A 24,884-nucleotide genomic window follows, 5' to 3' on the forward strand; every position below is an offset into this window, starting at 1 on the left:
AATTGAGACAAAATGGGGGTGTTCCATTAAAAAAAAAATGACGGTGACGTCATTACTCGAAAGTAATTCACCCTGTATATCAGATTATTATTTTAAAATACGTTGAATTGAAATAAAAAATCGACGTGTTTCAGGATTATTTCTTAAAATGGTCTGTTTAGCTAAAAATGAATTTGTTCTATACTTTACGGACACAGTGTTTATGAGATGTGATTTATATGATGCCATTATTATCGTAGTTTCAAAATGTAAACAAAATTTCGAACGACCATATTTACGGAACCCCGAGTAGGATTTTGCCCATTAACAATAGAATTTAAAAATCGAATCTTAGCTCATAATATCAAGTCTCCTTTCCGGCTTAGAAATAAAAAAATACTGATATCAAAGAGTTATTGCACTCTGTTCGGGGCAGGAGCGCTCAAAAAAGGAACTCAAATGCTTATCTTCTTGGATGCTTTATCAGTTTATAACTTGAAATTATACAGTTACCTTTGAAAGGTACCCGTATCTTAGACACTTATCCACTGGTTACTCTTTACCAAAAAATATAAAAGGAACTAAGATACAGTTACTTACATGCTTCAAGAAAGTTACTTTAAGGGTGTACAATGCCTTTCTCACTCACCTATCTTCAGTTCTGATTCATTTTGATTCTTTGAGGAAATCACTTGATCCATTCTTTACAATTTTTGGGAGAAACATTCGTATGTCAATGATTTTTTTTAATATTATTTACTAAACCGACATCTTTAGGAGCCTCCTGGTTGTTACCTTTTGAGTATGCAGGACTGACTTTCCCATATGAGTGGTTCAATCCCGTCAATTTGCACAGCATGTGTCTAGCTGTTTCTACCTCCGTTCCAAAGAGTCTTTATAAAGGGTGTTTTTTTAGAGCTATAGCACTTTAAATTGCAATAAAGCAACGATGGATTATTCGATCGACATGAATTTTATTTATCCGCAAAAACATCTTGTGGCATTACATTTTAAATATGATTTCTGGCATATGACCGCCACGGCTGGCTCGGATGTAGTCCAATCTGGACGTCCAATTTTCGATGACTTTTTCCAACATTTGTGGCCGTATATCGGCAATAACACGGCGAATGTTGTCTTCCAAATGGTCAAGGGTTAAATCACAAGATCTTGGAGGCCAATTCACAGGTCCAAAACGTGAAATTAGGCGGTCACCAAACGTGTCTTTCAATAAATCGATTGTGGCACGAACTGTGTGACATGTTGCGCCGTCTTGCTGGAACCACAGCTCCTGGACATCATGTTTGTTCAATTCAAGAATGAAAAAGTTAGTAATCATGGCTCTATACCAATCACCATTGACTGTAACGTTCTGGCCATCATCGTTTTTGAAGAAGTACGGACCAATGATTCCACCAGCCCATAAGCGCACCAAACAGTCAGTTTTTCTGAATGTAACGGTGTTTCGACATACACTTGAGCTTCACTCCAAATGCGGCAGTTTTGTTTGTTGACGTAGCCATTCAACCAGAAGAGCGCTTCATCGCTAAACAAAATTCGCTCATGAAAATCGGGAACAATGGCAATATCATTTTGGGCCCATTCGACGAATCTACGCCTTACTTGATGATCGCTTGGCTGAATTTTATGAATTGCCAAACCAAACTGAGAATAAATCACTTGACAGCTGTTAAATCGGTCGCCATCTTGAACAGTAATGTCAACTTAACGTTATATACCTCGAAAAAAAACACCCTTTATCTCATTTGCTGACTTCTCCTAAGAATACAAAATAATACTGACAGTGGCCTGTTAGCAGTCTCACCATTACCCAAAGCCCAGCTCGTGACATCTTCAAAACCTTTCTGGTATAGGTGGGTGAAATCAACATAATTTTCTTTGCCTGAGCAAGACCGGTAGAGTTCCTTCAGAACAGTTTTGAATCCACAATTTTTTTCGGAGGGGAGTTTCAACATCTGTGGGGGTTGTCAAATATTGAATGACAATATGGAAAGAAGTTGGTTCAAGAATCAAGGGCATCTCCCTTACCTTAACCGGCTCGAGAATCCAATATTTCAGCAAGATAATGCCCGACCTCATGTTGCCAGAGTTAGTTTAAACTTTTTCGAAGCGACCCGTGTAAATCTTTTGCCATGGCCGCCCAGATCCCCCGATCTTCCGCCCATAGAGCATGTTTGGAACATCATAGGTGGAAGGTTTGGAAATTTACCCCAGCCTACACGGACTTTGGCGGCTCTGAGACATGAAGTACGGTTAGCTTGGGATAATATTCCTCAAGAAGAAATAGACCATCTTATTGCATCAATGCCGAGACGTGTTGGGGAGAGTAATAGGTAATCGCAACAATAACAATGACAAATTCATTAAAAAAATTGAAAACTCTTCGTTTTTTTTTTCTCCAAATTTCAATCATTTACTCCTTGCTATACTATCTATATGTTTTACCAAAAAAACATATAATTTAAACAGCTCCTTCTTGTTCATCCCAAAAGAGACTATAATGTTTCCACTACCTTGGGTATACTCGGAAGTAAAATCGAGAATTGTTGGTTTAAAATCATTTATTGCTACAGTATTACCACACAAATACTGGGTAAATTCATTAGAAAGATAAGTCTATTTATTAACTACTAATTCACTTATATAATAATTACAATTAATTTTTACTGTACACAGTGTTTCATAGAAATTATCATATGAGTAAAATAATATAAATTAACTAATAACAAACAAAAGTGAATTGATAACGTCATTGTATGAAGAAAGCTTTATACAATGATAACGTTCAACGATATCATATGAAAAAATCTTACGATCTCAAGATATATCACTTCAGAATAAGGATCCTGTTTGATATTCTCACTTTTCATAATGTGTTAAAATATATCCACTGAATGACGTAAAAGAAATTTTGTTGTATTATTGTTATTTATAGCCGATTGCTCTTCACTATATGTTTGAATCTGGAGTGATGGCACATTTCGGAAAGATCATAAGAGAAATTAATGTATTATAAGTTGACATATACGAAATATCCACGGATATTTCGTGGGAATGTCCGAAAAAAGCGGAATACTTGTTGCGAACAAGAAAACTTAAAAATTCGAGCAAATCCATGAAAAAACTAGAGCAACAGAAGAACAGAATAATCAAATATTAATCTATTTCTTTTAAAAGTATATCACATTTGATTGTTTATGACCTTATGAACCTACAGTTAAAGGATTAATATTATTACTTATAATAATAAAAATGCACTTTGCCAACTTCTATAACTAGGTTAGATAGTCACAGTCGATGCCACAAATCCTGCAAATTCTCTATTTGAACAATCAATATCGAAGCTGCAGTGTAAATTTTTTTTTTCAATCATTGTTCTTTCAAAGCCCAACTGGCTATCGTGGTATCAAAAGATCCATATACAACTCAAAAAATATAATTTTTCAACTTTGTTCCAATTTTTCAGATTGCAAAATCTCCTCTTACTTAAGTACAAGTACTGATAATTCGGCTCTGTTTTATTTGGGCATCAGATTATATCTGAGATTCTTCGACCCTTTCGTTGCTTCCGTTAGCTCTACGTCTGAATGGAATTTTCGATGAACAGATCTGCAGTTATGTTCGAGATAATATTAAATAGGATTCATAAATACGTATTAAATCTCCCTAATAATAACAATGAAAGAAAACACAGAAATATTTATGTACAATTTCACTCTTGCCTCGGAATGGGCTTGCCAATACTGTTGGAACATCTTTCCGACAGTTCACCATTGGAGGTTCTGTAGGTTCCGATGCTCTTCAGAATTCATTTTGAGATCCTATAGATCTGAAAAAAGGACTGTTATTAATAAAATTCTGGTTGCACTTCTGTTTCTTATTTATATCACCTATAGGAACTATGAAAATTGAACTTTTGCAGTGGCAATTTTCTGATATCAAGAATTTGCTAACAATTAACAGCTAGGGACGAAAGGTCACTTGGGATGGACCAAGAAGAACAGAGTTATCCAGTTAATTAACAGTTACATTTGATGAAATAGTTCATGGGCAAAATTTTATGGATAACGTTTTACAATTGAACAACAAGGCAATATTGATTATTACATTTTGTTGTTTAATCAGACAGACCATGAGTTGCAATGAGGTGATTTGAAAATATTCCGTTGATCTCAATTATTTATACTATTGACGCTTTGAAGGAAAGTGAATTAAAACATTCAATAGCATTCATAAACAATTCTAAAGGGTGTTTTTTTAGAGCTATAGAACTTTAAATTGCATTAAAACAACGATGGATAATTCGATTGACATGAATTTTATTTATCCGCAAGATAATCTTGTGGCATTACATTTCAAATATGATTTCTGGCATGTGACCGCCACGGTTCGCTCGGATGTATTCCAATATGGACCTCCAATTTTCGATGACTTTTTCCAACATTTGTGGCAGTATATCGGCAATAACACGGTGAATGTTGTCTTCCAAATGGTCAAGGGTTTGTGTCTTATCCGCATAGACCAATGACTTTACATAGCCCCACAAAAAGTAGTCTAGCGGTGTTAAATCACAAGATCTTGGAGGCCAATTCACAGGTCGAAAACGTGAAATTAGGCGGTCACCAAACGTGTCTTTCAATAAATCGATTGTGGCACGAGCTGTGTGACATGTTGCGCCGTCTTGTTGGAACCACAGCTTCTGGACATCATGGTTGTTCAATTCAGGAATGAAAAAGTTAGTAATCATGGCTCTATACCGATCACCATTGACTGTAACGTTCTGGTCATCATCGTTTTTGAAGAAGTACGGACTAATGATTCCACCAGCCCATAAAGCGTACCAAACAGTCAGTTTTTCTGGATGTGACGGTGTTTCGGCATACACTTGAGGATTAGCTTCACTCCAAATGCGGCAGTTTTGTTTGTTGACGTAGCCATTCAACCAGAAGTGCGCTTCATCGCTAAACAAAATGAAATGGACGTAGTGCGCGATACGTATTCCGCACAGAACCATTATTTTCGAAATAAAATTGCACTATTCGCAAGCGTTGTTCAGGCGTGAGTCTATTAATGATGAATTGCCAAACCAAACTGAGAATAAATCACTTGACAGCTGTTAAATCGGTCGCCATCTTGAACAGTAATGCCAACTTAAAGTTATATACCTCGAAAAACACCCGTTAAAACCTCCATGGTACTTTTTTATGTATGAATCTTCAAATCGTTGAGTTGGGATAATGATGCTCATTGAACCTTACCTTTCTACAAGTGCGTTACAATAATATCGTCATCGATATCGTCTTTTTCATCGTCAGTTTCTTCAGGCTCATTTTGAACCACTTGTTTCGTAGCTGCCTCTATAGCCGCTGCCTTCTTCTCCCTCTCCTTCTGTCTGTGCACCTTGCGCATATGGTGAGCTTCTACCATTACGTACATAACCATGCCAATCCAGAGCACACCTAGGAGGGCGTAAAGTTTCATTTTTGCGCATAGATGTGTCGAATAGGCGTAGGCTATGACGAAGCCCATGCTCTCCCATAACCTATAATTTGAGAAAGCTGCCTCTTTGTTCCTTCTGAATAGGGTCCCGTACAAACCTGAAATCGAGAAAGATGCATTAGAATACTTCTTGAAGATAGAACAACAGAAAAAGTTTGAAATTATACGGAAACTATGCAGTTTTTTCGACCCCATCACTATCGCTTGTTTCGATCAATGGCACACGGCCTGGCTGACCAGCACTTCCAGTCTTATGACGAAGAAAAAATTGGATCGATTCGTAGATCGCTTCAAAAGATGAGCAGTTTTTTCAACGCGGGATTCGTACGCTGCCCGAAAGATGGAAGTAAGTAGTGGTAAGGGATGGACAATACTTTTAATCATAAATGACCAGTTTTTCATAATAAAGCCTCGAATTACTGAAAAAACGGCGAAAGCAATGTTGTACGCCTATACATAATAATTTCAAGCTCCGTACAAAATTTCAAGCTAATCACATCATCAGAATCATAGAATAGTTATTTATAATACAAGTGCAGAAGGCATTGATACTCTTCCACGAGTTCAAAATTCAAAAACGAGCCACGAAGTGGCGAGTTTTGGAATGAACGAGTGATAGAATGAGCCTTCTGTACGAGTATTATACATTATTTTCTCTAATTCATTGCATTTTCATTGAAATTAATGAAATATTTCCATAAATATATTTTAGTGATTTTTGCATTGAAAAATTTTGTTTGGCAGAACTGATTTCTTTAAGGCAAACTGATGAATTGACAGATGAAGCCGTGGCGGAAAGTTCGGAGTACCAACATAGAATAATAAAATATAACCATGAAAACTGTGCGTTTCTGATATATTCTCGCACGATTTTGTTCTACAAGATGTGGAAGAATGAACGGAATAACCACAGAATTAGAGAAAATACATGAAGAATATTGAAAAAGTAATTGCAACTTTGGGATAATATTCGGTATGCTGATCATAAGTTTCAACGGGCACAATCCTCCGTTTTCCAATTTCGTGAAAAAATCAGCATGAATAGCAATGAGAAGACGTACGCAAAAGCCTCTGATTTCACGTCAGTGGTTTTATATTTTTTTTTAGTTCGAGTTGAGTAAAATCACAGCTATAAAAAAGTACTAATTGGTCTCTTTTATCGGTATGAAAATCAGATGAATATATTTCAACTGTTTCAAGGTTGTTGTCGGACAATTAACAAATCAAACTAATTATCTCGGAAAATGTATAGGTAGGTACTTGTTTTGTTTACATTCATCTCAAGATGTCAAAGTGATAAAAAGATTTAGATGGAACAGGATGTTGAAATTGTAATGAAATTCTAATCACTGTAATTCTTCAGAGAATAAAATAAATAATCATTAATAAAACAATAACTCGAAATCCGTATTTCTCAACGAACAGAAAAAATGAGAATTTAATTATTTTGCATAATAATCTAAGTTCTATTGAGTAAAGAAATCTATAGGGATTCATGAAATGAAGCATGAATATGAAATATTTGTTGTAATGAAAAATCCAATATATGTAAAAATTGGAAAAATCATGCAAAAATAAAATCCATTTCACCTTTTCGTATGCTGTCATATGTAGGTGTTCGAGTATTGTTTACTAGTGATACTTATTGTTTAGTGTCCAAAAAACTCTTCGAAATGAGAACATGAGGATAAGCTATTAGGCTTCATTTTTTTAGAATGAAAAAATTCAACTATCAAATCAAGAGAATCATAACATGAGCAAAAATTTCTTCTCCCCAGGAATAGATATCGAATTTTTATGTTAGCGCTTCTTACTTCCTCACACAATGTGAGGAATTAAGCATGAGTGAAAGTTACAAAACAGAATTCTTGCTTTTGATTAATTAGACAAATTCGAATGAGAATTAATGACTCTGATTGGCGAAATGAAATAGGTTAAAATAGATAGGAGTTCGACATTTATAATTACTTGTTGGTTTCGTGTGAAAAAGTATAAACCATTTCGAAATAAGGAACGCAGAAAACATGCATGACAACTGCCCTGATTCGTGATCGGATCTATAATAGGTAATTGATTTGTCGACGATTTAATCGCAAAAAAAAACATACAGTGCTGTCAAAATTCGTACAATATCATCAGAGTCAGAGCATTTAATCAATTTATGAATTTTGTAGATCACACATGCATAAGAAAGTTTAAAATGTATATACAAGGAAGTGGCAAAATTTTAATGTTTTTGAATGTCGGCCTGCAGGACTGAAAATCGAGTGAATAATTTTTTTCTGTGCGATAAAAACACGATCACTTCCAGATGATGTAACCCACAAAATAACTCCATATGCTGATGGATGGAAATCATCCATACCGTAGTAAATACTTATGAGTGCATCAATTGGTAGTGAATGTTTGAGAAAATGTATAGCACACCAATATCATTACACTATGCTTCAAGACTATCAGCTTTCACAGCCAACGAAGTATAATCCGCAAATGAATTATAAAACACTCAACTAGACCAGTCGTTGATGAACAAAATAAAAGTAGTGGTCCCAGAACTGATCTCTGGGGGACGCCTCACTCAAAATGATATTCCTTGGAAAACAGAGTCAGTATTTTGCACAAATATGAAACAATTTTTGCAATATTAATGTTTCTATAGATTTCGAAGTGAATTCTCAGAAACCAAAGAATAAAAACAATAATGCGGATGTGAATTCAGCAATATTTCCGTTCCATCCTACAAACCAATTCGTCATATGCAAAGTTCCAGTCAATCAGGTCTCAATTATCTAGTTTTTGAATAAATGTAATTTTAAAACACGACAAAATTATAATATAAGATAATCAGCATGTCGAGCCAGGTACTATCATTATACTTGTCGTGTTTCTGCATAATTAAGGACTTAATTGAATGGGTTTGATTTACACAATGACATCTTCAACCATGAATTGGGCACAAGGATCATAGGAGAATAAATGAATTTCGAGATGTGAGATGACATGGCGCACTTCATTAATGAAGAACAAATAATTCAGGCGGTTTCACAACATGTTATGGACATAAATCTATATGGAGGTAATTCGATTAGGGATTTGTTTAATGTTTGGCTATAAAGTCTGACATTTGTTCAACTTCATATGTGAATAAAAACCAAATGATGAATAAAAATAAAAATTTCAAATAGTTTGATAGTTTAAATATCATCATTAAATTCAAAGTACTTTATTGGTCCATTGTTGCAGGTTGTCTTGTAGGACTCCTATTGTTATTCAAGATTCTTAAAGAGTTTGCTATCTTGTTCAAGAATATGATTGTTCACGCAACGAATCATGAGTGCCTCCCTCCAGAGACAAATTAACCATCTCGACGTTTTCGAGAAAAACTCATCCTCGATGACCTACAGGACGTGAAGTTCCGAGTGATAATATTCACCCAGTGCTATCTGGTGAATGCACACCGAAATCAATTGAATCAAATTAAAAATTGATGCGTAAATGGAGAATTAGGATCAGCGAACCTAATTCTGTCAACTTCATACTTCTAGAATGCAAATGTCACCCCATACACTTAAATGACATCCAGGTACCCTACAGTAAAATATCTGAGAATTCATAATACACAGGATGTCTGGTGAATAGTTGGCAACCCTAAGGTGAGGATAGAGAATATCTGTGTGAGTTCGAACATTATATTTGAAGAGACCTTAGGATTCGTTGTTTTATTTAAAATTGATTGACTACTTCGGAAGTCAGAGCAGTTTGAAATGTATCCAAAACACCCTGTATTTCGAAAACGAAAGTCCTGTGGTGACTTCAACTGACCGTTGTTCCTCTGGTCTCTGTATGGACAAAAGACTCACTCTTGGAAAGAACATACATAGTGAAAGAATTACATTGGCTCATTTGTAGGAAATCATTGAAAAATAAAAATATTTAATTTTATTTTTAATAAAGCCAATCTGGACCTATGAAATTGAGGTCTGGAGATGTACCTGTAAGGCCAACAACCAAATCATTCAAGTAAGCCAGCCCAAAATGCTAAGGATGATAACAGAAGCACCCTGGTATATTTCAAACCAGAGTCTACATGAAGACCTATAATCACTTGTGAAGGATATGACCAAAGAGAGAAGAAACGAAAGATTACTCAAGACTTCAGGGCCATGCGCTGAGCAATCGACGACCACTTAAACAGAATTGGCCAGTACATCACCAGGACATTTGAGAGCGTCAAACTTTAATGCCAGCAAAGCTGTTGTTGTCGATGGAGCTATCAAGCCATTGCTTTGCTAACACAGTGTTTTTCGGAACCAGTGTTTTATAAATACATGAAATTGGGTTTTATACATTCAACCTTCAATATTTGGATCTAGACTTAGCTCTTTGTTCCGAAATGTTGATACATATCCTATGGAACTTGGTACTAATAAGGAAAAAATGGTATGGCAATAGGAGTACCTTCTGTACGCCAGACTTACGATTCGTTGAGTGATGTGGTAGGGTAGATAATTTCTCCTGATTCTTTTGCAATAATTTTTATAAAAAAAAACAACTCACCATTAACCTGTGTCTGCCATACGGCATCGCCAACACCCCACAATCCAGAAGCCATGTAGAAGAGCTTGGCATTGTTGATATTCGGCTTCCAGATGAGGAACCAGATCACCAAGCCGGTGTGCACGAGGAAACCGAGTCCGATGATGGGCGCCCTTCCCACGTACTTCATGACGGAGCCGAAGAGCAAACTGCAGATGGCGTTGACAACGCCGAAACAGATCATGACGTAACCTACCGAAGGGATACCCAAGGCACAAGAGACGTAGGCCTGGGTGAAATCCGCACCGATGAACGCCTGCTCCATACCGATGAATATCGTTATGGGTATCAGCAGCTGTTGGTATGGCTTCTTGAGCTGGTAGGCTGTAGCTGACAGAAGTTGGATGCCGCTCAATTCAACGGTACTGGGCCTACGTTGTCGTTCACCGTACCTGTAAAGAGAGATGGAGAGGATGATATTGTGGGAATGAGAAAAACACTGACGAAAAGTCGGAAGCTTCTTTAAATTGTATGCATGTATTAGGTGTACAACTTTGATTCTGCCGTTTTGAAATAGATGACTGTAGCGGTGAGTGGTAGTCGAAAAAAAAAATAGAACGTAGATGTCATACAATAAGCATAGGTATTTGTAAACATAGCGCCATTGAAATATGAGTCGATTTGTGTCTGCATCATGAAGTTATTCTCGATTAAACATGTCAGCTTACTAGCCAGATTCTAGTCATTTGCGACAGGTTTTAATTTTCTGCTTTAATATGACGAAATCTGTGGCTGAGGCTCAACGAATTCTCTTAAATACCTATGGTGAGGCCTCTATTAGTGAAAGAACGTGCCGAGAGTGGTTTCAACGCTTCAAGAACAGTGATTTTGACGCAGAAAACTAGCATGGCGGTGGAAGAAAGAAGGTTTTCGAAGATGCAGAATTGGAGGAATTACTTGATCAAGACTCGTGTCAAACGCAACAAGAATTGGCAGGATCATTGGGAATGACGCCATTTAAAAACGCCTGAAAGTCATGGAAATGATTCAGAAACAAGAAATTTGGGTGCCGTACGAGTTGAAGCCGTTAGATGTTGAACGACGTTTGTTTGCTTGTGAACAGCTGCTTGCAAGGCAAAGACGGAAGGGATTTCTGCATTGCATTGTGGATAGAGACGAAAAATGGGTCCATTACGATAATCTCAAGCGCGGAAAATCATAGGGATATCCCAGCTATGCTTCAACGTCGACGACCAAACCAAATATTCACGGTTCCAAGGTCATGCTCAGTATTTGGTAGGACCAGCTCAGCGTAGTGTATTATGATTTGTTAAAACCGACTGAAACAATCAAAGGCGATCATTATCGAACGCAATTAATGCTTTTGAGCCGAGCATTGCAAGACAAACGGCCGCAAAAAACGAGAGACAATTTAAAGTTATTTCACAGCATAACAATTCTCGACCCTATGTTGCGAAAGTGGTCAAGACATAGTTGGACAGGTTGAAATGGGAAGTCCTTTCCACTCGCCGTATTCTCCAGGCGTTACTCACTCGGACTATCACCTGTTTCGACCAATTGCACACGGCCTGGCTTACCATCACTCCCCGTCTTATGAAAATTGGATCGATTCGTGGATCGCTTCAAAAGATGACCAGTTTTTTCAACGCGGGATTCGTACACTGCCCGAAAGATGGGAGAAAGTAGTGGCCAGCGATGGATAATACTTTGAATCATAAATGTATAACCAGTTTTTCACAATAAAGTCTCGAAGATAGGAAAAAAAACGGCGAAAGCAAAATTGTACTCCTATGAATATCATAATTTCAAAATTCAATTCAGATTTGAAAATTTATTCTCACATTTAAAGTGCATTATTTTCACAGTTTTTATTTATCATTTCATTTATCATTAATTATAATTAATTGAAAACATTTCTATTTTTAATTAATTATGATACACCCTGTATAAATTTTGCAAGTTTTCAAATAAATGAAAACGATAAATCATCATGTAACAGTTGAAGTGTTTCATTATTTCCACCCTATATAATAGGTTCAGAATTGTGTGCGAAATTAGCACCTACTATAAATTACATAATTAGTCGAAGGAAGAGGAGATAACATCCTTCCAAACATCATTAGAAGGACTATAAAATTAAATCTTCATCAAAGTGTAATTTAAGAACCTTGTGTATTGTTATTTTTCACGATGAAAAAAATTAGATAGACACCGCTGTCACGAATTTTATCGAACTCATCAAGTGAATTCCCACTATTAGTGGTTTTGGGTAGATTTCATGGAATTAATTGATAGAGAGTTGATAGAGAACCAAGTTGTATCGAAACAATAATAACGATTCTAATAATAAGTCACTTTCAAAAGTAGTTAACACTAAATCGTTCTTCATTAATTTTATTATTAATGGTTTTTATAGGTTGTTCTTACGGTAGTTTCTCATTAACGATTATCACAGAACTTCTTTTATATTAGCCTAATAGCATGTTGCATAAATTATTGGAAAACTATGAAATTGCTTAAGATTAGCAGATCTAATTGCGAGTCGATATTTTCTGAGAAAATTACAAGAGATGAAGGAATGTTTGTTGAATGTGTACCTAATTACAGAAAACGTTGTTTTTCAAATCTTTAGATTTTTTCGAAATCTTACTGCAGGATGTTTACTGACAGGTGTGTTTGAATTTAATTATTTAATTTTGGATTTTTATCGGTCAAACCTAGTGGATTGCCACTATTTTTGACGTCAAATTGAACATTTACAAATAATTGAGCAGAACGTACCTTTTAACGTTTCTCTTCTTACTGCGGTAACCATCTTCAGAAGTTTTTAGGATATTGTAACTTGACGCTGGATTTCTCCGATTAAGAGAAGATATCGGATGAATCTACGACCTAAGAACCTCTGGAGATGCTTACCGCAGTAGTAAGCAAAACGCCAGCTGAAAAATCAAATAGACCACGGCTAAAAAGCGCAGTGTTTGGAGCTGTTTAAGTGCAATAAACCTGAATTTTAGCATCGATATGTGACAATGGATGAAACATGGCTCTTTCATTTCACTATGGAGTCTAATCGACAGTCAGCTGAGTAGACTGCACACAATGAACCGAATCCAAAGCGAGGAAAAACACAACAGTCAGCTGGCAAGGTTATGGCATCAGTATTCTGGGATGCGCAAGGTTAGGTCATTGATTACCTCCAAAAGGGCCAGACCATCAACAGCGATTATAATATAGCGTTGTTCGATCGTTTAAAGGACGAAATCGTTAAAAAACGGCCCCATTTGAAGAAAAAAGAGGTGCAGTTTCATCAAGATAATGTGCAGTGTCACAGATCAATGAAAACTATGGCAAAATTGTATGAATTGGGCTTCGAATTGCTTCTGCATCCACCGTATTCGCCAGATCTGACAGCCAGCGACATTTTCCAGTTCTCAGACCTCAAGAGAATGATCGCTGGAAAGAAATTTAGCGCCAATGAAAAAGTAATCGCCGAAACTGAGGCCCATTTTGAAGCGAAAGACAAATCGTACTACAAAAATGGTATCGAAAAGTTGTGAGATCGCTATAACCGCTGTATCGCCCTCGAAGGCAACTATGTGGAATAATAAAATCGAATTTTTTCAAAAAAATGTGTTTTACTATGGTAGACCGGGGACTCTTCGATTGGCCTGTTAGACGACGGAAATTCCTTGAACATGAAAAAAGCTCCTCCTCAATCTCAATACGCCAACAAAAAAGAACATCCGATTAAATCATTGGATTAGCTCATAAACAAAGATTGTTAAGACTCGAAACGATAACTGAATGTTCTCGACACTTATCACCTCTAGTACAACTCAGAAAACGCAGAGATGATCGTTATGACTGTCTCGAAGAAAATAAAACGGTAATATAACGTTTGGTTGACACACTAAATATTTCCCGGAATGCAAACACGTTACTAATAAATTCGTGATATGTTAATGAGATTTCGGTGTATTGATATTCAAAACACTCGCTTCAAGAGGCAGTTTCTCTTCGGCTGCAACAGAAACGACCGTCTGGTTTGACCAGGTCCTGTTACTTCCGTGATTTTATTCTCTTTATGATTTGGACGAGTAGCAGTAACCGAATAAGGGAGTTTTGAGAATTAAAAGATTCAGCCACTTTCTGAGTTATGGTGCTGTTTATGTACTTAGTTGAAAGGAATAATATTAACTCCGATAAGAAGGTATACCTGTTAGTCCAGTACGCAGAGGTCTGAAATCGCTATTCTCGTAAGGAACTGCTTTTTTGTAAAGGATTTTCCATTAAGAGGTTTCAATATCAAAAGAAGATTTTATAATGGGTAGAATCTCAGAGTAATAAAAATAGATAGAGGGAGCATATGTCATTTTCAGAAAGCAAATTTTGTTCCCCAGCATGAATTATCAAATTTGACATAAAGTGCGCGGAAATGAAAACAAATCAGTGATAAGATATTTCACTCAATTTGTTAGTTTCTCCACAAAGAAAGCACTTCTTATGTCCCACAGTGAATAAACGTTTCATATCAACTCGAAATATATTGAAATAAATACCTAAATATATCAGGAATTCAGAAAACATCCTTCAAGCGCGCCAAACAACGTGAAACAACGGATGACACTAGGAGAGCAATAGTTGCCAAACCTTGGATTTCAGCAAGTAGATACAGAAAATAATGAATATTCTGCATACTATAAATTCGACAATTTAAATATGTAATATATTTATATTTAATTGAGAATCACTCAAATGAATATATTTCATTCAATATAATATACATTCATAATGATATAGTAAAATTGTGGATTTGAAAAAATATATCACAATCCGACAACGTAATATAAACATGTTGGGTACATGTAAAAATTGCGTGTACTCCCTCTATCTATGCTTATTATTCTATGTCGAATACTGACGAACTATAGGAATGAGAACATCCTGCTGGGAAAATATCTTTTCTCTAATTCTGTGGTCATTCCGTTCATTCTTCCACATCTTGTAGAACAAAATCGTGCGAGAATATATCAGAAACGCACAGTTTTCATGGTTATATTTTATTATTCTATGTTGGTACTCCGAACTTTCCGCCACGGCTTTATCTGTCAATTCATCAATTTGCCTTAAAGAAATCAGTTCTGCCAACCAACATTTTTCAATGCAAAAATCACTAAAATATATTTATGGAAATATTTCATTAATTTCAATGAAGATGCAATGAATTAGAGAAAATAATGTATAATACTCGTACAGAAGGCTTATTCTAATATAGAATATCAATATACAAGTGCCTTCTGCACTTGTATTATAAATAACTATTACACAATTCAGTTATGAGTACAAAAGACTGGCACTATCAGCTACTTACCGAAGAATTTAGACATTTATATACTCATGACCAGAATTGAATTATTCAGTTTCTAACCAAAGCATGAAATTCTATGAAACCGCCGAATGCGCCATTTTGCAACAAACCTTCTTATTACAGCAGAGATCGTTCTAAAACGTCATAAATCATAATAAAAGTGAAATTATTAGCCTTCCGTACGAGTATTGTACATAATTTTTTCTAATTCACTGAATTATATAACTCAAGATCGGTTGGATCCATCATTATGAATTTTCAATAGGTTCAGCTCCCGTCTCGAAAAAAGAAGAACTACCAAAGCATCGACGAAAAAAATACCAATATTACAAAATAAAAACTGCTGATCGTAGATAGGCTAGAACTAAAATTGGTTCTCAAAGGTCACTATAAAATTCATATAAAGTATAGGATTCCGACATTCAAAAGTCAGATGCATCAAAGTACAAGTAAGCTGGATATTTCAACTGAAAATAACCATTATTGGAAATTCAAGAATACGTTTGAATTATAATATTTTTTTTTGTTTTATTTAGTTTCACTTGAGTTGAAAAGTTTTGTTAAAACTTCGAACAAATACATATATTCGTATATGTGGAATAGAAAACTTACTAATATAGAATTCTACTTCATTCATTGATTAATTTTATGTAAGAAGCAACTAGAAATTTGAAGAGATTCAAAAAAAGGAAGAAAATGAATTGACATGGAAATAATGAACATTTATTGATTGTTATTTCTTCCAGAGATTATTCGATGTAAATGTATACGTAGTTCAGTAAATAATCAAGTTTTGGAAACAAGTATTCCGAGATATGAATTCATAATATCGATAAAACATAGGTAAATATTCCAACGCCTACGTTGAATGTAGTTTTAGCGCTTTGCCTACGTATTTCTTCAATTGTCGAGAAAGCGCAACAAGTTGTTTGGTATCTTGGTAATAAAATTTGAAAGCCGGTATCCATGTAAAGACAACCGCTTTTTTGTTGACACTCACTTGGAACTTGAAATATTGCTCCCTGTTTCTTAAAAACAACGTTTATGAACCAGTGGCGTGCAGATGAAAATTGAAAACCAACCACAGAAATGTTTAAGTTTCTCATAACGCAAATTCACATGGAATAAAATGAAATTTTGTATTTGGTTCAATATTGTAACGAAGTTAACATATGATATTGTATTGTTTTATGGTTTCAGAATCACATGAAGTTAAAAAATATTTATTGCTATTAGATTTAAGCCTTAAATTGTTCACTGTTATACTTTATTAAAATTTCATTTACGAGGAAAGATTTCAGACTGATTCTATATATTATTCATATTTATATGACAGTTACGCCCTTGGAGACCACATAATTCGATAAAGGTATATGTGATATCCAAGGGTGCAATTGGAACTTGAATTTACGAGGCTCCTGATATCAGTGCTTTTTCATTTTTCTTCGATTGTCTCTTTGAATTTTCTATGATTTGGATAACACTTCACTTTTGACAAAAAGCATGGAATTGTTAATCTATATACAGGGTGAGTCTTTGACTTGTAGATGTGTTTCAAATGAAGATTCCTGAGGTTGAAAGAAACATTTTTTTCCTTTATTATTTTTTCTGATTCGATTTTTTTTCTCACTCAGCATAGCGGGCATTTTGAATTAGACCGGACTTTGAAGGAATTTCATGTTCGTCACATAAATAAAAAATGATAATCCGAAAATCATTTTCATCGATTTCATTCCATTTGCGAGATAAAAATTACATTTTTTATGGATTTGCAACAGTCTGTATCTTTTCAACCAAGCCGAATCGGAAAAAATTGTAAATAAAAAAGTGTTTCCTTTGACCTCTTCTGTTGAAACATATGTTCAAGTCAAAAACTTGTATTCACATACAAACTTAGATTCACTTAGATCTGTTCTCAATGAAATATTAGAGTTTTATTCGATATTTTGCTTATTTTTCGATGGTCCTGATGACGCTTCAAACACGAAATTTCACACGAAGGTTGAGATGTGAACAGGAAAAAATGCAAACATGGAATTATTTGATTCACAACATATTTTCAATTCGAATGCTCAAATTTCAACCTTCAAAATTCTAAAAACAAGAGGATCAAAGCGGAGTAGCATAAAAAAGTTCTTTAAAATTCTTGGTAATGCAAATTGAGCTCTTTCTTCTATGAAATGCGAATATGAACGTATAATAAACAAGAAAATGTGTGTCGCTGGGATCATCATCATTCATCTGATGAATTTTGGACTGAGCCTTGCCAAGGCCGTGGCCACGATTGGAATTTCGGGCTTTAATTTAATGTATTCAGTTTCAGATAGCAGCGGTGTGCCCAAAATGGTCATTTGCATAAATATATCGGTTCTTAATTTTTTATACGACTTCTGCGGAATTCAGAAGCAGCTCAGAATTAATTTGAATCGGGTTAAGATCTTATGACTGAAGATTATCTGATTATGGCTCAATACCAACGATATCCGATAATTGAAACTTGGATCACTAAGTGAACATCAAAAAACATTAAACATAAAGTTGAGAAATCTTATCTGAAGTTGGGCATATTTTTCAATAATATACTCTACTCAATTAAAATTTTTATGTCCAAAGTGGTGGTGGGACACAGTAACGAAACCTTCTTATAACACAACTGGTTCTTTTAATTCGCGAGAACTCTTAAATGGGAGGCCCCATAGATATACACCCCAACAATGTTCAATTGTTTTATCAAAATCAGTGCTCATTTGTGAATACTGACAGAAACTTATGAAGAATTCAAGAACGACACTATTTTATTAATCGACTCAGAATTCGTGGTATGAAAAGTTCTCATAACTTCTTTATTACAGGTGGTGTGAAGATGAAACAAAAATTTTCAACAGGCTTTTTTTTTGTAGAATCCAATGGTGTAATCATTTGTTTTTCATTGCAATCAGTTTTGAAGTTATAATACAAACTCATGTTTTTGAATGTAAACTATAAAAATTTCCGCTTTATCACTTGATATATTAATTACTTATCAAACTACAAAAATCATTAACAGTTTCATTTTGAAACGCCATATCAACCAAGTGCCTACGTACGATGAGGTCTCTCCAAAATTTCAACATTTTCAAATCGATTAATGTTGTTCTTTGAATCTGATCAAAGGAACAAATCTTATGTTAAATCCGAAGACTTTGGTGGTCACCGAATATTTCAAATATTTGAAGTTCACAGATTATCGTAGATAAGGACTTGGTTGATTTGCCATGTGAAACTGAAACTTTTGATGATTTTTCTAGTTTGATAATATATTATATATCATCTTATATTTTGGGAAGGGAGAACAAAAGCGATTTTATTTCAATAGAAATTTTCATGGTTCACATTTAAATAAACACAACTTTGTGTTATAACTCAAAAAGTAATTACAATAAATAATTATTACACCGATGGATTCTACTGAAAAAACTGGCTACAGAATGTTTTTGTTTCATGTTTATAGCACAAGTAATAAAGAAGTTATGAGAACTTTCCATTTCACGCCATTCTCCAAATTTCTCTTATAGCTTGAAAACAGTTGAATTTATGAGGTTGCAGTTTTTACCAAATTAATTATCTCAAGAATTGAGCCTGAAATATGCCATTCAATGTTCTTCTAGCTCAAAGGGATTCCGAGATTCCCTCACTATATCAGACCAATTGAAAAGTCTACGGTCTGATGCACAGATTACCAAGCTTCAAACGATACGTGTCAAATTTGCATCCACCTTATTCGCCAGATCTGGCCCCAGCGATTTTTTCCTGTTCTCAGACCTCAAAAGAATGCCCGCTGGAAAGAAATTTAGCGCCAATGAAGAAGTAATCGACAAAATTAAGGCCTTTTTGGAAGCGAAAGACAAATCGTTTCACAAAAATGGTATCGAAAAGTTTAAAGATCGCTATAATCGCTGTATCGCCTTCAAAGGCAACTATGTTGAATAATAAAATCGAATTTTGCCAAGGAAATGTGTTTTTTTTTCATGGTAGACCGGGGACTTTTCAATTGGCCTGTTAGACAACGAATTTGGAACACCTGATACATTGCACATTTTCTCAAATTCAAGATTTAAGAACTGTGAAATAAAGATTCTAAATATAATATATCTTGGAATTCGTCTCTGTGATTGTAATCTCATTCGAATGCTGTTCACAATGTTGTCCGAGATGTTCAAATAGCATATTCCCGTTTTCAGCGAAATAATTAGTTCGAGTGTTTGAAAAAGCGTTGTTTTACACCAACAATATCACAAGCACCTGCAACTCTTCGGCTTTGTAGACATATTTGGCGATCCTTCTCTGTATAAAAATAGGAATTCTTGGCAATGGAGATTCCTGAGTAGTTTTTTGATTCCTTGATGTGGTACACCTGAGAAACCAGACTGAATGTACAGGCTGATCTAACAAATAACTTAGATGACGTACCTACGTAACGTCCTTAAAATATTGAGGATAGGTTCGTAGTTTGAATATTTCAGTTGAGTTCGATAATGGACGAATTTGTGTCCATATGACATTTTGTTTTCTCATTAATTCATAAAATGCTCTTTGAAAATTTGCAGTTCATGCAATTTTACCATTGTTTTCATTGATTTGTGACACGGCGCATTGTCTTGATGAAACAGCACTTTATTTTTTTCAAATGGGTTCGTTTTTTTTATCGTTTTCACCTTTTAAACGATTCAATAACGCTATATAATAATCGCTGTTGATGGTCTGGCCCTTTTGGAGGTAATCAATGAATATTATACCTTGCGCATCCCAGAATTCTGATGCCATAACCTTGCCAGCTGACTGTTATGTTCTTCCTTGCTTTGGATTTGGTTCTTTGTGTGCAATCCACTCAGCTGACTGTCGATTAGACTCCGGAGTGGAAGGATGGAGCCATGTTTCATCCATTGTCACATATCGACGCAAAAATTCAGGATTTTTGCACTCAAACAGCTTCAAACACTACTCCGAATCATTAACACATTGTAGCTTTTGATCGATTGTGAGCTCGCGCGGCACCCATTTTGCAAACAGCTTTCTCATGTAGAAATATTCGCGAATGATATGATGTATACGTTCAGATGATATCTTCACAATGTCTGCTATCTCGACCAACTTCACTTTACGGTCATTCAGAATTATATTGTGAACTTTTTTGATTTTTTCGTTGGTGACAGCCTCTTTTCAACGTCTACTGCGTTCGCCGTCTTGGGTGCTCATTTCACCACCTTTAAATTTAGCATACCAATCAATGATGTTTGATTTTCCTGATGCAGACCCCGGAAACTCTTCATCAAGCCAAGATTTTGATTCAATTATATTTTTTCCTTTCAAAAAGCAATATTTCATCATCCCACGAACTTATTTTTTTTCCATCTTTTTTCAAATCACAAATGTACTCACAACGCAATATCTCACAAACTAATGGTCGGACTGCTGTGAAATTTTGACACGTATCGTTTGAAGGTTGGTACTAACTAAAAATCATATTGATTTAATACTAGCACCGCTATCTGTACATCAGACCAGGGACTTTCCAATTGGCCTCATATAACATTTGTAGCTTTTATCGCTATGTCTATATTGAACACTCTTTAACTTATGGGAACCAGCGTTGACCAGAGTTTTCTGATCAGCTTTACTTATAAAGGTCAAAAAGGTGAAGTTATTGTTGAAATTAACAGGTAACATTTTTCATACATTCAGGTCACTGGTCCTTTGTGAAAATTACATGAATACGAATTTGAACAAGCTCGAAAAAGCTCCAGATTTCACGTCATTTCTTTTTTTTAAATTTTCTTCATGTAACAACTTTTAAGTATCTATTATTTGAAATTACTCATACTCTTTTGTAAAATTTATAGCTTTTTTTCCATTATTCCTCTCAATACTTCATCAATATGCTGATCGATTAGTTACTCATTGTTTGATGTAGAACACGTGTTATACTTAGAATAAAGTGAAAGGGCACTGATTGATTGCTTCATCCTTTTCGTTCTGCAATAATTCAACTGGTGTGACCGTGAGTTACGATTACCTTTTTTTTTCCGAAACGTTTTGTTTTTTATGGAAATTAAATCTTTGAGTTTCCAATGATCACTTCAACAACATCCCGACAGACGTATAAATCACATGTGTCGTCGGTAAAAACACCTAGAAATAATTGATTCGCCAATTCCGAATAGAAAGATATATGGTCAATAATTATAGCATCGATAATTAGTCTAGTACTTCTTTTGTTCAGTTTAGAGGTTGCGAATAATTGGATGGGAAGACTTTTTGTTTTGTTTACGAGATGAAAGCGGAAATATGATCCATTCAGTAGTTTTCGAGTTCAGCAGACCGCGTCGTTTTTAGTTGAAATGTATACGAGATACCGGATGGCAAGGATGTCATTGATACAGGTTCCTTCTCCTTCAGGTTATATGCCTCAAAAACAACATACTATCATGGAATGGACGAATGATTTTTCAAATTACACGGCAGTCATAATCCTGTGAATAACGTTTAATAATTTTGGATTATATTAGGTGTATAACTATGCTTTCGCCGTTTTGCAATAGATGGCTGTAGCGGTAAGTGGAAGTCGAAATAAATAGACCATTTATGTCATACAATAAGCTTAGGTATTTGTAAACATAAAGCCATCGAAATATTAGTCGATTTGTGTCTGCATCATAAAGTTATTCTCGATTAAACATCTCTCCAATTCTCGGAATTTGCGGGAGTTTTCAATTTTCTGCTTTAATATGAATGAATCTGCGGCTGAGGCTCATCGAATGCCTCAAATGGTGAGGCCGCTATTAGTGAAACAACGTGCCGAGAGTGGTTTCTATGCTTCAAGAACTGTGATTTTGACCAGAATGGCGGTGGAAGAGAGAAGGTTTTCGAAGATGCAGAATTGGAGGCATTATTGATCAAGACTCGTGTCAAATGAAACAAGAATTGGCAGGATTATTGAGAGTGACGCAGCAAGCTATTTCAAAAAGCCTGAAAGTCATGGGAATGATTCAGAAACAAGGAAATTGGGTGCCGTACGAGTTGAATCCGAGAGATGTTGAAAGGCGTTTGTTTACTGCTTGCAAGGCGAAAACGGAAGGGATTTTTGCATCGCATTGTGATTGGAGACAAAAAATGGGTTAATTACGATAATTCGCAGCGAAGAAATCATGGGGATATCCCAGCCATGTTTCCACGTCGACGGCCAAATCGAATATTCACGGTTCCAAGGTCATGCTCAGAACGTGGTGGGACCAGCTCGAAGAAGTGTATTACGAGTTGTTAAAACCGCCTAAAACAATCACAGGCGATTGTTATCGAACGCAATTAGTGCGTTTGAGCCAAGCATTGAAAGACAAACTGTCGCAATTCAAAGAACGAGTTGTATTTGGGAAGACTCTTTCTTTTAACGATATAAATGTACAATATTCTCTTGGGTAATGACACTGAATCGGTTTGTGATCATTTTTCAATAAACCACGAAGCTGTCGATAATGACAAATTCAATGTCAAATTTTGACGTTTCAATGTAAAAATGTAAACAAGGTATTATCGACGAGGAAGCAGTGTTATCGTAAGTAATTGCACAAGTGCATCAAAATTACCGATAATTTTGCATGAGAGCGTGTTGTCATGAAAACTGCATGAGTTCATTTTCATCGAAGGTGGAGGGCTCTTTCTCCGAAAATGAAAATGATCGAATGCAGTTTTTCAAAGAAAACACGATAGAATGTGAAATTATCCGGTCATTTTGATGCACGAGTGTAATTCGGGGGAATATTTCCTGAATAAACTGTTAACTTGTCAAAGTGACATAGATTCCATAGATTCGAACTGTGTAAGATTCATAGAAACTATGCATCTATGAACAGAACAATTATCGCAGTGCTATTACGGTTCCTACAATGCAATTATCGCTGTAATTTTCGATAATTGTTCTCCACATACATAGAATTTTTGACAGGAGGGAAATATTCGCTGTAGTTTTCGATAATTGCATTCCATTTACGTAGAATTTTTGACAGGAGGGAAATATTCAGTATAATCCGGAATGATTGGCTAGAATATAGCATTGCTATTAGCTGAAACCACCAAAATGTCGGATTTTGAAAAAAAAATAATCAAAGCAATCAGCATTCCTCATCAAAGGAAAAGTTAACATAGAATTTGGTGCTGATCCAAAAAAAAATCATCCTCTATGCTATGCTAGAAGACACCCCAGGTGTAGAATAAACGAGGACAGTTATAAGCTATAATTTCAGTAGATTTTATTATAGCATTGCATGCATTTATATTGCCAACTATCATGCCTTTAAGCTAATCAGTCTATCTGAATTCCTAGGACGTCAATCACCTTCTGTACAGATCAACATTATCGTAAGTATTTTGACACTTTAATAGATGTTTCTTCGTAAAAACCTATCCCACTTCTGTATTCCGTGATTAGGAATATTCCGGTTTCATACCTATAATGGTTAACTTTCCGTCTAAACAACACTCTTGGTGAATTAATAGGCACTGTTATAAAAAGATAAACCAGACAGGTTCGCTATATTGAAAATAGTTAAGTAATTGTAAAAAGCAGGCCTTGAGTATGAATGGCTTACTGACAAATTGCAGACGAGTACATCTTATCCTTGCTTATATTCTTCTTATTTACAGGTTTTCATAGGCGTAGGTGCAAGAATGTAAGTGGTCTTCAGTATTCTTCATTATGAATAATATTGAGCAGCAAAATGAAGACAATATAGTGAATAATTTCTTAATTGAAAACGAAGTTGAATCGTTTTAAAAAAATTCATAATCTCTTGTTGCATCGTATTCATTGAACTTCGAAAAATGGCAGAAAATCATAATTTTTTTTGTCTCATTTTTTTATCCTACATTCTACACATAATTCTCTTCTAGTTCATTTGACTCTCAGTGATGAATATATAGATAGAGAAAGCAAATGTCATTTTCAGTAATCAAATTTTGTCTCCAACATGAACTATTAAATTTGACATGAAGCGCGGAAATGAAAACATATAGGTGATACGTTTCATATTAACTCAAAATAGATTGAAATAAATACCTAAATATATCAGATTTTCAGAAAAAAACTCCAAGCGCGCCAAACGACGTGAAACAACCGATGACACTAGGAGAGCAAAAGTTTCCAAACTTTGAATTTCAGCAGGTAGATACAGAAAATAATATATATTCTGCTTATTATAAATTCGACAATTAGGGAAAATATCGGATTCCAAATATTCAAATTTCCATATTTCATCGGGAATCACTCAAATAAATATATTTCATTCAATATAATATACATTCAAAACGATATGGTAAAATTGTGGATTTGAAAATATATGACAATCCGACAACGTAATCTAACCATGTTGGGGATATGTAAAAATTGCGTATACTTCCTCTATCTATTTTTATTACTCTTGATAAAAAC

The 24,884-nt window shown here is 35.2% G+C and overlaps 1 protein-coding gene across 4 annotated transcripts in view; it reads right to left on the minus strand.

Annotated features, from left to right (window-relative positions):
* Nucleotides 1-2,546: 2,546 nt before the first annotated feature.
* LOC123674054 (UNC93-like protein) overlaps nucleotides 2,547-24,884 on the minus strand; it is a 120,533-nt gene continuing 98,195 nt past the window's right edge. For all 4 annotated transcript variants that reach the window (XM_045608881.1, XM_045608883.1, XM_045608880.1 and 1 more), the window contains 3 exons: nucleotides 10,057-10,487; nucleotides 5,259-5,597; nucleotides 2,547-3,829 (listed from right to left, as the gene is read on the minus strand). In XM_045608881.1, coding sequence (XP_045464837.1) covers nucleotides 5,263-5,597; nucleotides 10,057-10,487 — 766 coding nt within the window. In that variant the 3' untranslated portion in view covers nucleotides 2,547-3,829; nucleotides 5,259-5,262. The remainder of the gene's footprint in view (nucleotides 3,830-5,258; nucleotides 5,598-10,056; nucleotides 10,488-24,884) is intronic.

This window comes from Harmonia axyridis, chromosome 2 (genome assembly GCF_914767665.1).
Source record: "Harmonia axyridis chromosome 2, icHarAxyr1.1, whole genome shotgun sequence".
NCBI classification, from domain to species: domain Eukaryota; kingdom Metazoa; phylum Arthropoda; class Insecta; order Coleoptera; family Coccinellidae; genus Harmonia; species Harmonia axyridis.